General features: G+C 47.0%; 1 protein-coding gene across 2 annotated transcripts in view; it reads right to left on the bottom strand.

Annotated features, from left to right (window-relative positions):
- SLC9A7 (solute carrier family 9 member A7) overlaps positions 1–15,437 on the bottom strand; it is a 126,995-nt gene that overhangs the window by 8,783 nt on the left and 102,775 nt on the right. For both annotated transcript variants that reach the window (XM_040632600.1, XM_040632606.1), the window contains 2 exons: positions 12,511–12,574; positions 3,566–3,648 (listed from right to left, as the gene is read on the bottom strand). In XM_040632600.1, the coding sequence (XP_040488534.1) occupies positions 3,566–3,648; positions 12,511–12,574 (147 nt within the window). The remainder of the gene's footprint in view (positions 1–3,565; positions 3,649–12,510; positions 12,575–15,437) is intronic.

Here is a 15,437-nt window from a genome sequence, read left to right as displayed (position 1 = left end):
GCCCCGGGAACAACAAGGGAGCTGTGTGTGCGCTGAGCTGTGTGTGGTCTTACCCTGGAAGCCCGTCTAGTCCATCTTCAGGCCGGTTCCGTGAAGGAGGTACCACACTTGCTCTTGCTGGCTTGTGGAGATCATTCCCAACCAGAGGAACCCTCTTTTGATGCAGCCAAAGCCCACATTTTCTTGTCTGATTATTCATGGAGGTCTAGAAGGATCCATGGGCACCTTCCGCATCTACTTCTTCCGACGCTTTGTGCCTGCTTCTGTTCTTAGTTTCTCCCTCCAAACTAAACAAGTAGAAATCCTAGTCACTACAATAGACATTCAGAGACTTTGGAGATCACTCTTGTTGCTCTTCAAAGAATCAATTTCTTCCTCCCTCAGCTTCGTTGACGTACGACTGACAAAAAAACTGCATGTATGAAGGAGTAGGAGATGTTTAGATATGTGAGCACCGTGAAATGATTCCCACAATCAAGCTGATTAACATATCCATCACTTCACATCGTTACCATTTTTCTGTGTGTGTGGTGCAAAGACTTAAGATCTACCCCCTTAGAAAACTTCTAGTAGGCAATACAGATTATTAACTACAGTTGCCATATTTTACATTACGTTTCCAGAACTGATTCATCTTATAACTGAAAGTTTGTACTCTTTGACCAACATCTCTCCATTTCCTCCACTCCCCAGCTCCTGGCAACGACCATTCTATGCTCTTTTTTTAAAAAATTTTATTTATTTGATGGAGAGACAGCCAGCGAGAGAAGGAACACAAGCAGGGGGAGTGGGAGAGGAAGAAGCAGGCTCCCAGCGAAGAAGCCTGACGTGGGGCTCGATCCCGGAGTGCCGGGATCACGCCCTGAGCCGAAGGCAGATGCCTAACGACTGCGCTACCCAGGCGCCCCCCATTCTATGCTCTTTTACTGAGTTTGACTTTTCTAGATTCCACCCGTAAGTAAGATCACACAGTATTTTTCTTCCCGTGCTTGGCTTATTTCATAGCATAATGTCTTCCAGGTTCAACCACGTTGTCCCAAATGGATAAATTTCCTTCATTTTTAAGGCTGAATAATATTCCACTATATATACACGCACGCACACACGTCTTCTTTACCCATTTATGCACTAATGGACACTTAGGTTAGTTCCCTATCTTCGTTACTGAGAATAATGCTGCTATGAACATGGGAGCATAGAGATCTCTTTAAGATAGTGATGATATCTCCTTTGGATATCTACCCAGAGGTGGGATTGCTGGATCATATGGTAGATCTATTTTTAATATTTTGAGGAAAATATTTTCTCCCATCCTGCAGGTTGTCTTCTCATGTTGTTGATGGTTTCCTTTGCTGTGCAGAAATTTTTCAGTTTGATGTAGGCCCATTTGTTTATTTTTACTTTTGTTGCCTGTACTTGTAGTGTCAAATCCAAAAACTTATTGCTAAGACCAATGTCAGGAGCTTTCCCCCTATGTTTTCTTCTAGGAGTTTTATGGTTTCGGGTCTTGCATTTAGGTCTTTAATCCATTTTGACTTTTGTGAGTGGTGTAAGACGAGTTCCAGTTGAAGATGAGTTGACTGAATATGTGAGGGTATATTTGTGGGCTCTGTGTTCTATTCCGCTGGTCTGTGTATCTTTTTACTGCTACTACCGTACTATTTTGATTACTATGCCTTTGTAATATATTTTGAAATCAGGAAGTGTGATGCCTCCAGCTCTGTTCTTTTTGCTCATGATGCTTTAGCTCTTCAGGGCATTTTGTGGTTCCATACAAATTTTACAATCATTTTTATTTTATTTAAAAAACACCATTAGAATTTTTATAGAGATGCACTGAATCTGTAGATTGCTTTGGGTAATATGGGAATTTTAACAATATTAAGTCTTCCAATCCATGAACACAGATAGCTTTCCATTTATTTGTGTCTTCTTCAACCTCTTTCATCAGTGTTTTTTAGTTTTCAGTGCATAGTTCTTCACCTACTTGGTTAAATTTATTCCTAAGTATTTTATTGTTTTTGATGGTATCATAATGGAATTGTTTTCTTTTCTTTTTTTTTTAAGATTTTATTTATTTATTTGAGAGAGAGAGAGAGAGAGACAGCGTGTGAGCAGTGGGGAGGAGGCAGAGGGAGAGGGAGAAGCAGGCTCTCTGCTGAGCAGGGAGCCTGACGTGGGGCTCAATCCCAGGACCCTGAGATCATGACCTGAGCCAAAGGCAGACGCTTAACCAACTGAGCCACCCAGGCACCCTGAGATTGTTTTCTTAATATCTTTTTCGGATAGTTCATTGTTAGCATATAAAAATGCAACTGGTTTTTGCATGTTGACTTTATATACTCTGACTTTACTGAATTTATTAGTTTTAAGAGTTTTTTGGTAGAGTCTTTAGGGGTGTCTATATATAAGATCATGTCATCTGTGGGGGCGCCTGGGTGGTTCAGTTGGTTAAGCATCTGACTCTTAGTTTCAACTCAGGTCATAATCTCATGGGTCCTGAGATCAAGCCCTGCGTCAGGCTCCATGCTCAGCAGGGAGTCTGCTTGAGATTCTCTCTCTCCTCTCCCTCTGCCCCTCCCCGCCCCTGCGTACTCTCTCCCTCTCTAATAAATAAATCTTTTTTAAAAAGATCATGTCATCTCCAGAGACAATTTTAATTTTAATTTAATCTGCAGAGGCCATTTTAATTCTTTCCTTCTGATTTGGAGAATCAAATTTCTTTTTCTTGCCTAGAGGGAAGGAAGGCTCTGTCTGGCTAGGACTTCCAATACTCTATTGAAAAGAAGTAGCAAGAGTGGGCCTCCTTCCAGATCTTAGAGGAAAAGCTTTCAGCTTTTTGTCATTGAGTATGGTGTTGACTGTGGGCTTGTCACACATGGCCTTTATTATGTTGACATACATTCCATGTATACTGAATTTGTTTAGAGGTTTTTTTTTTTTATCATGAAAGGATGTTGGATTTTGTCAAATGTATCTTACACTTCAATAAAATTCTTAACATTTTAAAAGTTTCTAAACTTTGTACTACCTACCCATTTGATCACTATGTCAACTTAAATTATGGAAGTTTAACTTTGGGATTTTTAATTTTCACCAGAGAACAGGTGGCTTTACCAGAACAGAGTCTGCCCTGCAAGTGGCCCAGTTAAGGCACGGATCAGACTTTTCCAGTCTCCGTTCGGCCAATAGGAATTATCTTCCCCATGTGGATTAACTGCCCAAATTCTACTACCCTTCCTGACCACAGTATGGTTCGCTGTGTAGTTTTAACTAATTCACCTACACAGGCTTATTTCCCTCAGACTTAAAGTTCCGAAGAGCCACATGAGTCTGCCAGGCTGTGGGCTGGCTACCTTAATGATTACAAACACCCATCTTGGCCAGAGAGATGTTCTCCAGGACGAGCTGTGGTCGAATGATCATTGCATGTGGCCCAAGAGAGGACTGACTCTACCTGTACCAAGCACATGTCTTCCTCACTCATCAGAAGTCATTCACAGACAACAAGAGAATTTCATCATCGATGCTTTCACAAATACAGGGAAGCCACCGAAAAGGATACTTGTGGTCAAAGCTGTACCACAGCCTGAACAGCCACGCACTCTCCTGCTTTGTCCGGTTTCCTCTGGCAGAACCTGGACCATCCTAGGAACAAACAACGAGACAGATGCTTAGTTGCAGAAAAGGGATTGAAATGGGGGTGCATGTGGGGGGTGGGGGAAGCTTCTTTTTTAACCATAACTTTTAGAGATTTTGAGCTCAGAGTCAAACATCCTGTATCCCCAAAGTTTCCGAAATACCGGGCAGTAATACCTTGAAAGAAACTGAATAAATCCAAAAGGCAGACAAGTCAACCCCCAAAGTAAAAAGGCGAGGTTATGTCTGTGGGCAGATCAGCTCACGGCAGTAGCAAGTTTCTTTTGGCATTCTTACTGTAATTTTCCTCATGGTGCCTTCTAGCGGATTGATTACGCTAACATAGTGTAGACCCTAACGGGCCCACACTGGTCTACAGGGAATATTAAAGAAAGCTTCTATAAAACCAGCTTTCCACACCTCCGCAAAGCTGGCCTGGGGAAGTCACGCTGGGTCGCTCCCTGACGGGTCAGCCTGGGGCCTTGGCGGTCCTCACTGAGGCGTCTACATTGCCTTCCAGGTTGTGCAGTAACTTGTTGCCCTGACAGCTTTAGGAAGGTGGGGGCAGTGAGCAAGGGAAATGGGGCCAGAACTAGTATTTCTATCATTTTAAAAATTATTTATTTATTTGAGAGAGAGAGAGAGCACACGACCAGGAGGGGGAGAGGGAGAGAGAGACTCTCGGGCAGACTCCGTGCTGAGCATGGAGCCCGACATGGGGCTCGATCTCCTGACCCCGAGATCAGGACCTGAGCTGAAATTAAGAGTCGGCCGCTCAGCCGACAGCACCACCCAGGGGTCCCGCAATTCTTTTTTTCTCAGCTGCCCTCAAGTGGTTACTCCTCTCATTCCTTTCCAACTCAAACGGCCTCCGTCATTTAATTCGCAAAATGACTTGCAAAATCACTCATTTGAGGCTTGGGCCATCTGCTCGGTGCAGCTATTAGAAGCAGCACAATTACTGTGGACAAGCGGACTGGCTGTGGCAACCGGAGGGCACCGCTGGAGTTCTGTGTTGCTGGACGACCCGCTCTGAAAGTACACACTGCTTGGAAGCGCGGCCACTTTCGCTGTCACCCCCTTGAATGTTACAGGGAGAGGCAATTCTGCGGGCGAGGTGTCGCTGGCAAGAGCCAAACGCAAGATGGGCCACGACTCCAAGTAGCTCCACGTGGCAGCAGGTGTGAGCTCCACCTGTGACTGAGATAGTGCGCGGCAGAGATCTCTGAGAAGGGAGAGCGCAGGGCCAAGGAAAGGGAGGGAAATTAGCGGCACTATTTAAATTTCTGATGTTTCCAATAACAAAGGTTATTTTTACAGAGTCCCTAGGGTATCTGAAGAATGTTTAGGGACACATGTGGAAATGGCTTGGTTAAATGGGCCCTTCTGGGGAAGAGGAAATAAAAAAAAGAGAGAGAGAGAGAGAGAGAGAGAGAGAGAGAAAGTTCCCAGAGACCAACTGTATTTCACATTTTTATAAACTGTCTGGAAGAAAAAGGGCACAGAAATGTCTCCATTTGCAGATCACGATCATTCCTTCGGGTAATTAATTGCTGGCCTAATGACAACTCGAGGGAGCTTTCAGAATGCCCCTTGACTGAGTGGAAAAGTGGTGGATGACCATTCTGAGGGGCAAATATCTTCATGGAAAAATTAAATGCTTCTTTATAAAGTGGTAGGCTCTAAGCTCGTGGCTCTAAGTGCCTGGAGAATCTTACTGAAGAAGAAACTGACACGGTGACTTTCCTCATCAGGAAGGACACTATAAGCCATCAGGCACAAGCCAAGTCCCCCCATGTCAAGCGCATCCGCTTCTCCCCTAACACAGCAATAAAAACGACAAATGCCGATTCTGTCACCCTAATCTCTGCCAAACCACATGGGATATCATCACCTGGAACACTTTAGTTCCCACCACCTCACCTCTACGAAGCTACAGGAGACTTTAATAAGCCCCAGGAAGGACCATTAAAATGAGGAAAGCCAAGGAAACGTTTCTTTTCTGAAGGCAAACTAACAAAAGGTCTTCACGGGCGACAGAGAGCTATGCCTGCAGTCCACAAGTAAGATAAAGGGACCTCAGAAAGGTAAGAAATGAAAAGACAGCCCCGAAAGGTTACCAGGGGTAAATTCTGAGCAAATAAAAAGTGCAGCTTCATAACAGGGGTGTTAAACAACTTCTTATTCTAAGAGATGGTGCCAGAAGCATGACTAGGTACAGGAAGAACGTAGATAAATCCACATACGGTGGCCTTGGAGAAATCAGGGTGTGTCTGTGGAATGGGACTAATTTTTTAAGCTGACCTGGAAGACAACCAATAGCTGCTCGGCGACGGGATCTGGGGGTCCCCGTCCTGCTCCAAGCAGTCTAGGGCTGAGCAGGGGTCAGTGCGGGTGCAGGCAGATCCTACAATAGGGAGCCCCCTTTCCAACTTGCATGTGCAGACCCTTGGATTTCCATTTATGTGCTGCCCACAGAAAAGATGGGGACCCACTCCCCCAAACCTGCATTCCCACAGGAGGGTTTACGCCCCATGTCTTTAGCTCAGGCAGCTTTTAGAATGTGGAGCATCCTTTCAGATGGTCACCTTCTCCCACCTACAGCACTTACCTGGCCAATCCCTATTCGTTTTTCAAGGCTGGGTACAAGGTTGGCTTCTCTGAGAAATGTTTCAAAGGCAACAGAGCACGCCAAGAGGTATAGGTATGAACATCACAGGCTTTCTTAACAAGCTATGTGGGTCCAGATCCTAGCTCTACCCCTGGCTGTGCCATAGTCTTGCTGTATGACTCTGGGCAAGTTTAAATTGAGATGTAACTGACATATAACATTGCGTCAGTTTACAGGGTAGGATGTGTTGGTTTGATACATTTCTCTGTTGTGGTTCCATTACCATGTTAGCGTGAGCAACCATCTGTATCCCTTCACATAATTCTCTCTCTCTCTCTCTTTTTTTTTTTTTTTTTTTTTTTTGGTGAGAACAGTTAAGACCTATTCTCTCACCAACTTCGTAGTTTATAATAGAGTATTGTTGACTATATTGACTATGGTGTGCATTAGGTCTCTAGAACTTATTTATCTATTAGCTGCAGGTCTGTATCCTTAAACATCTCCCCATCTCCCCCACCCCCCAGCTCCTGGTAACCCCCATTATACTCTCTCTTTTTATGAGTAACACAAGGGATTTTTAAACCTTTTGTTGACATTATTAATAGAGAAGCCCCTTTAAGAAAATATCACCGACTTTCCTCATCCCCATTTTTTTAAGGAAGTAACAGTGAGTGTATATTTTTATGCATTCATTAAACACCTACTGTGTGCCTGGCACCATGCTGGGTGCCAGAAGCACAAAGAGGAATGAGACTAGCACTTGCCCCTCAAGGAGCACATTTCTAGAGGGGAAGACACACAGACAGATACGTATACGAGGACAAATCTGATGAATACAAAAAAAAGCAGAATAAGAACTGAGGACTGAGAAAAGATCCTATTTTTGAAATATTTTTTCTAGAACTAATAAATAATGCATTCTGGGCAGAGTTACATTTCATTCCATTCTTATTGTTAAAAGATACAAATTTTCAAAGTTTAGGTCATTATAGTAATGAGAACAGCTTATGGTTTTTTTCAGACATGGAGCAGAATACTTCCCCTCCCCCCCACCACAAAGATTTCTATGTCCTAATCCCAGGAGCGTGTATGTTATGTTACATGGCCAAAGGCGTTTTGTAGATGGACTTAAGGTTTTCCAGGGGGCCCGATGCAAGCACACAGGCCCTTAAAAGTAGACAAGGAGGGCAAAAGAGTCAGAGAGTTGCAGTGGAAGAAGAGGCAGGAAAGATACAAAGTGTGACAGGGACTCGCCCTACTATTGCCGACTTTGAAGACGGGGCGGGGCGGGGGGAGGGCATGAACCAGGAAATGCAGGTGCTTCTAGGACTGGAGCTTGACCCTGGGCCAACGGTCAGCAAGGAAATAGGAGTTTAGTCCTACAACCACATAACTGAATTCTACCCAACAACCAGAATGAGCCTGGCAATGGGTTCTCCCCCAGAGCCCAACCCCACTGACACCTTGATTTTGGCCTTGAAACAGAGGAACCGGCAGAGCCCACCAAACTTTTAACCTAAAGAATATAAGATTGGTGTCTTAAGCCACCGAGTCTGTGGGAATTTGTTACGGCGGCCCTAGAAATCTAAAGCAGAGCAAAAGAGCAAATTAGTGATGTGACCCAATTTGTGCCTTTTTCTTGTCCCTGGGATGGGTGGCACCAACGACTCTCACAAGGGAGGAATAGCAGGTTTTAAAAACAGGGAATCAAGAGCTCCACAATGCCTACTCCGGGGGTTTTCAAATTGTGAATGGGCACACGACCCTCCTGGGAACCCCATTAAAATGCGGGTTCAGAGTCAGTGGGTCTAGGTGGGGCCTGACAGTCTGCGTTTTTAGAAGCTCTCTGGTAATGCCCAGGCTGCTGGTCCGTGGGGACACTCGGAGCGGCAAGGACAGATCTGCTGATTTCACTTCTGGCACTCTCCGCCCTTACCCATCCCCTTCATCACACTGTCACCACACCCTTAAGGATGGAGGTTCAGGTGCCTTGTTCACAGATGTATCCCCAGGGCCTGAACGATTGTCCGAAATATAACAGGTGCTCAGTAAGTATTTGTCAAATGAATGAATAAATTAATGTGAATGTGGAAATTCTAAGGAAAAAAAAGAAGAGCCAAAAAAGTCAGGGACCAAGTGCTGGGGGGGGGGGGGGGGGCAAAGAGGAGGAATTTGAGAAAAGCCCCTTCAGCAACTGTTTGAAGTCAAAGATTTAAATGACTGGGTATCAGATTTCAGTCTGGAGGAAAACTGGGGAAGGACCCAGAAAGTTTCATGTCAAGGCAACTATGAACAGCTGATTTTCTGTGTGTGTGTGTGCGCGCACACACACACACACACATAACACAAGCCCAGTGGTGTCCTTTTCTCCACATGCCACTAATATTCTGCTTGTGACCCTGTCCTGCTGAGTTGATAAAGCCAGGATAAATTTGGATTCGTGCTCCTAGCTACTCAGAAGCAGCCGTATCAATGAGTGCTCTTCTTGTGGAAGGAAGTGAATGATGTCTCCGTCTGGCATGAAAAGGTCCCCCTTGAATGGGGTGGGAGGCCACCCCCAAGCCCAGGCAGCTTGCCTCCAGCTGGGCTTGTTTTTGTTTTGGTTGCAAAGTCACCAAGACCTCTGGAGAAACAAAGCAACTGAGTTTTTTGTTTTGTTTTGTTCTAATGAGTCAAACTTGCCAGGGAAGTGAAGCTGAGTCTGCCCACAATATTCTTATGCTTCCCTCACAGAAAGCCAGAAGTTCTAGCCAAATGCTCCTTTCCTTCTCCCACATGAGCTAATATTCTGTAGCTCTTAGCCATAACTCTTGGGCTTCTAGAACCAGTGAGGAAAATCATGCTGTCCTAAGAAATTCATTCCCATCAAATGTCACTTTCCTGTTTGTTTTTAGGGAGCTCAGTTAGAAAATGAGGTAAAGAGAACTGCCCTTTCTTTTCTGATGGGGAACAAACATCTGGACTTTCCCCATTTATGATTTCAGTTTCATGACATCACTGAGCGTGTGACCTGGATCCATTTCAGGGAAAACTGCAAGAACCCAGGATTTTACCCAAAAATGAGAAGCCCATTTATTTCTCTGTTTTATTATTGCTCATGACCACTGAGTGCTCCCAGCCCTGCTGTTAGTGGCTCACTGGACCGAGAAGGTCAGGCCAGGAGGACTGAGAGAGTAAGGCCCTTTAAGTACAAGGGCATGAATCTTTTTTAAGAAGGTGCCCTGAGAAACCAAGCTTAAAGGTCACCTTCCTCCGCCCCCAGTCTGACAGCAATCTTGAAAGACTTTCACAATGCCAGTGGAACTGGTTCCGAGGGCCCTCTGCATGACTGTGTGTGAGGCTTGGAAGGGGGGGGTTAAGGGGAAGCCGTGACAGCTCCTGGCTAAGGCCGGCCACCGGGTGCCACTGGGAGTGCGGCAGAAGTCACCACCAGCTGCCCACTCACTACTGGCCCAAAGGGCCCTCCAGGGAGCCATGAGGGACACTGATGGGCCCTCCAGGCCCACCTAGGGAGGTTTCAGAAACTTGTCTCGTCTGGGGCAGGGAGCACTGTTTTAGCTGTCACTGCACAGACGAAATGCACTGCCCGAACGCTTAGCACTCAGGACCCACTGCTTTCTCAAACATTTCCATGGAACAGTGACAGCAAGCTTGTGACTGAGTCTAGTGACAAGCCCAGTGCCTCCATGTGAAGTTCTTATGAGATGGATGGTGAGTTCGGCTACAGGAAAGCGACCAAACCATTTCATGCTTTTCCTTCTCCAGGTGCTTAAATCCAGAGGCAGGAGCAATTAAAAACCAACAAACCCACACACCAACAAACCAACAGCAAAGGGGCTGGGGGTGATTGACTGGTCTGGAACTGACAAGATGTAATCCGTCCAAACCCTGGCTATCCAGCTGGAATTAGCCAGCTTTTCTTACAAAATTCATCTGGACCAGCTGCGGTCCCGGGAGGAAGCTTTGGAGTAGGGCAGGCGTATCCTACCAGAGCCCTTCTTTTCCTTCCAGTGAAATAAAGACACTTCACTCAGGTTTTCTCAGGGTGAGTTTCAAGATCTCCCTGTTAGACTCTAAATTAGCTTCCAGGTGCACAATTCCCGAACCCCTGGTTTCTAAACTCCTTACTTCAAGCCAGAGTCCAATGGCAACTTTTCAAAAAGAATTTCTCATGGAAACCACAGGTTCCCAACACAGTGGCCGCTTCTAATATAATCTCAAAGGTCTTCCGGGGCACCATTATTACTGTGTTAATATTTTATTTTTCAGTAATCTCTACACCCAACATGGGGCCCGAACACACAACCCCATGATCAAGAGTTGTGGACTCTTTGACTGAGCCGGCCGGGCGCCCCTCTGGAGCACCATGAAAGTGGGCATCCTGTCATCTCAATGAAGCTCATTGAAAACTCTTCCTAAAATGTCCTGCTCTTTCCGAGGTTGTGGCTTTGTGTCCCTTACAGGGCATTACCACCAACAAGTAACCACAGTCAAAGAGAAAGAAATCAGGAAAAGCCGTAGCGGTACTCCCTGGCCCCACTCAGCCTCACCGTTCTCGACACTTGCTCAATCTGATTCGGGGGCTAGAGTGATCTAGAAGGTCCTCTGGCATCTGAAATATGTAGACTGGATTTAGGACGGAGTGCGATTCAAAGCTGACTGGAGAAAAAGAAACACCCGACAGTCTCCCGGAGGACACGTGCGTGCGGTCAGCAAGGCTTTCCACCGCGCTGTCGCTTGTCCTGTTGCCCTGTCCACCCGTCAGATACCTATCGAGCCCCCCCCAGCTGTCAGGCACTGTGCTCAGCACTGGGGAGGCCATCCTGCACAAAAGAGTTCTTCACTCCTGAGGCCCCATTACTAACATTCTGGTTCCGGACTTCTGCTCTTAGCATAACCCCTGTCTCTCCCACCCTGCCTGTCCAGGAAATGCCGGCCTCAGGAAGGAGCAAACCTGGGAACATAGCAAGGGTCAGGTGGCAGCTCAAACTCATGTCTGCCGCTTCATTGGTGCTCTTCCCATAATGAGGTTATGGTCTCTCTGTCCTCCTGTTGGATCTGACTGGCTAGGGCAATTCGGTGTGACCACCAGCAAATCACAGAGGCGATGCCCTGAGACTTTCAAGGCCAGGCCAGAGAAGGCGACGCAGCTTCCGCCTTCTTGCTGCGGTGCTGGCTTTGGGGACCCTGAGTCATCCGGAAAGAAGTCCAACGCCCCCAGGCCACATGGAGGAGCCCTGCATGGGCATTCCAGTTGGCTGTCTTGTCTTTGGGTCCTCCCGGCCCAGGTGCCAGACATATGAGCGAAGGAGTCTTTGGACGATGCCAGCCCCCAGCTTTCTGCTCGGAGCAAAGGCAAGCTGCCCCTATTATGCCCTTTCCAAATTCCTGACCTAGAGGATCCGTGAGTGAAAGAAACTGTTGCTCACTTTCCTCTGTTTGGTGCCGTTTGTGCAGCAACAGGAACGGGAACAGATGGCAAAACTGCAGGCCGCAGCGCTCCTCTCTGCCCCGCGGACTCCATTAAGATTGTCCACAGCAGTGGGGACTCTTCCCCACGTGTCACGCTCGATGTTGCCACGGGGCTCCTCTGATCACAGCCTCTAGAGCTTCCCTCCCCAGCACTCTGGTCCAGGCTGTCACTGCTGCCACCACCCTGCCTAAGCCCTCACGGTGTGCCTTGCAGTGACCTTCAGCCCTTGGGGGTGGGGGTGGGGGCGGGGGCCCCTGCTCCACCATTCCTGAGCTTGAGGGGGACTCGGCCCTAGAGGATCGCAGGCCCTGGAGGGACGGGAGGGCCTGTAATCAGCCACGTCCTTCCTCTCTTCCTCAGACTTCTCTGGGCCAGAGAGACCCCCATCTCTCTCCTTCCCCTGCTTGGGCACCGCTGACAGACTCTGACCCAGTGACAGTGAGCCAGTCACCAACGTATCCAGTCTATCCATCCCTGGAAGGCAGGCGGTCATTCTTCCTGGCCAGCCTAACCCCTTAATATGTTGTTTTAAGAACGCTGACTCTGGGGTCAAACCCCGGCTTTGCCACTTTCTAACCCTTTGACCGTACGTGACTCACCTGAGACTCTCAAACATCAGCTTCTAAATCTGTCAAATGGGGATAACAGTACCTACCTCATAAGGTTGTTGTCAAGCTCACGGTGAGGGAATCCACGTAAAGATGCCTGGCCTATAGTAAGTGCTCGGTACATTTTAGCTCTTTTTTAACGGTGTCTTCCCCTGGAAGAAGCATCTCTTGTGACTTACCCCTTGTAAGACTTGAAAGCTGTCATTGTTGGGTGGTGGGTCTTGATCTGGGTCCACACCAACTCTGTAAGCCACCAGGGAGAAAGACAAGGAGAACAATGGAGAGTATTAGCTTGGACCATGGCAGCCACGCTGGCTGAAAGTAGCCAAGAGGCTGACCATCTTCCGGAAGCGGAAGGAATAGTTAGCTAGAAGAAGAGGAAGGCTGTCATGCAAAAGTCGTGAGAAAGAGGTCATGTTCCATGTCACATCCCGGGGGGCAGGAGAGGCAAGTGGCACTGTGTGCTTACACCTTATGTAAGGCCGCTGGGGAACGGCGCCGGCTGGCAACTGTCCCTCTGCCTTCCTGCGCCAGGAGGTCCCAGTTAGCCAAACGTGGGTCTTGCTGCCCCACGCCTTTTCCTTTCTGCTGCTTCCTCACGTCTGCCCTGACCTGCTTTTAATTCCCTAAAATTCTGTTCCGCCATTTTTCCTATGTCCAGGGCGGTGCCAGACTTTATAGTGAACACCTGTGTATACCCGCCACCGAGACTCTACCGTTAATATTTTGCTGGAGTTTCTTTGTATCTATCCACTTCTCTATCATCCATCTTAATTTTTAGATGCATTCAAATAAAGTTGCAGACATCAGTCCACGTCCCCTGAATACCCGAGCACGCATATCATTAACGTTTTATCCTGGTGCCCCCATGTCTTCCCACAGCCGAAGTGACACTTTTAAGATCAACAACTGAAGACAGAAAGAAAAAGCAAAGTGGCAAAATCTACTTACAACAAATCCCATGTTTTTACTAGAGCAGTTGTCCTGGTTTAGTAACACAGCAACTGTTGTTTTGTGCACCTGGTAATTCTTTATCCCTGTACCTTCCTCGCTCTGAGGCGGAGAACTGTGACCTTGATCCCAGGGGGGTGGAGGAGAAAAGAAAGAGGCCAGGAGGGGCACCTGGGTGGCACAGCGGTTAAGCGTCTGCCTTCGGCTCAGGGCGTGGTCCCGGCGTTACGGGATCGAGTCCCACATCAGGCTCTTCCGCTAGGAGCCTGCTTCTTCCTCTCCCACTCCCCCTGCTTGTATTCCCTCTCTCGCTGGCTGTCTCTCTCTGTCAAATAAATAAATAAAAAATCTTAAAAAAAAGAGGCCAGGAAAATTCTCTGTCTTCCCACGCTCCCTCTAGTGCTGCAAAGAACTATAAACTGAGAACATGATTCCTGGCAGGTCTGACTCGAGCTCGAAGGGAGGTGCTGAATGGCGTCAACCAAGGGTCTTTGCAGTCTGGTACTGGGGTGCCGACTCCAATGAGTGGGCAGTGGACTACAAAACCTCATGTGTGTGCACCTTACTTTTCTTCCTCTCCCTCTCTCTTTCCCACCCGTGATGCCCAGGATATTTCTTGAAAAGAGAGACTAATAGAAAAGGAAAACAGAAGACAACACAGATGTGCCCACCCTCTCAAAGCCAGACTCTACCCTTAGTGCAGGGTTGTCAAGTACTAACCCAAGCTGTGCGTCCCTGGAAAGAGGCAACCAGGGAGGGAAAGGGAACAGATATCCCGTATGTTGCTGAAGGCAAAGTTTAAACCCAAAAGATGAGTTAATGTATTCAGCAAATATTTATTGAGTATCTATTATGCCAGGTACTGTTCTAGTTAAAATCTAGTGTACCTGACACCAGCTTTCCTCTCTACGGGCCTGGGGTTTGGTAGGATCTTTGTAGGAGTTCGATGGACTTTGCTGTGTGTCTAGGGGCTGCTTCCAGGCTGGCGATTCTGAGGGTTGGAGGCTTGTCCTCATAACAGGACATTATTTGGGGATCTTTGAACAACAAATCCCACAGAGATTTTCTTGACATGAAATCCATCCAATTCAGGGACCTCTCAGGGCTGCCCCCCCCAAAAGTCACACCAGAGCCTCAATGCACCCAATGCGTCTAATGTACCAAAGTGTTAGAGGAGAGGCCACATATGGAATTCCTAGCTCTTGATTTTGAGCCCTCACTCATTTCAGAGACTCTTAGCACACATTCCCCAGAGAAGAGTCCTCTGTGTGGTCGTTTGGTGAGCATTTGTAAGATCAACAGCTAGGAATCTAACCTTAGGCCCTGTTCCGTGGGTTCTACAGCAGCACAAAGCCCCTTCATGGCAGACTCGTTTACTCAGATGAGCGCCCCAGTGCAGACCCAGAGCGCCCGTTACCCTGGTGTTTCTCGGACAGCCTACTGGCATGCCAGGGGACACAGCAGCCCTCAGCCCAACCACAAGGCCTGGCCAGACCGTGGGGCAGAAGCAATGAGATTATGTGATGTGAAGGGCATGAAGCAAAGTATGGCCAAGAATACAGCAGTCCAGGTCTGCCACTAACGATCTCTCCTTTCTATACTGTGAATTTTGAAATAGGTGTAATTAGCCTTTGTAAATGGCTTCCTTCTTAGCAAAGATGAAAACAAGTTGACTTTACCGTCCGAGATGAAATCAGGAAGACTGTAGGTAGGAGAAAAGGTTAAGGATGCCCTGTATTACAATAATGAAAATAAAACCAAACGTGATAAAAGCTGCCAAACGAAACTTAGCCTCCTCTATTCTTCTAAGTAATCTCTATTAAGAGAAAAAAAAAAAAAACCTTGTTTAACAAGACTTAAATTCTGTTCAACAAGAACTGCTTATGAAGACTAGGTTGTGACTATTTTCATCCAAGTTCTGGCAATGACAGTGGAACTCATCTATTTATCTTGGGCCCGTACGGCCAGGCCAGAATTCAACACAACAAAGCCCAAAACACTGAAATAACTTGATACACTCACAAAAGTAGGGCCACCCGAACCTCATCTCAAACTCACAATGTTCAGCATTTTGTCTAGGGGAACTTGAGAATGACTCTAGGTCCACACTGTCCAGAACTTTCTGCAACTGTCTAGATCGGCGCTGTCCAATGTG

The sequence above is a fragment of the Ursus maritimus genome, assembly GCF_017311325.1.
Source record: "Ursus maritimus isolate PB19 chromosome X unlocalized genomic scaffold, ASM1731132v1 scaffold_X1, whole genome shotgun sequence".
Classification (NCBI taxonomy): domain Eukaryota; kingdom Metazoa; phylum Chordata; class Mammalia; order Carnivora; family Ursidae; genus Ursus; species Ursus maritimus.
This window is presented reverse-complemented; position numbering and strand designations above follow the sequence as displayed.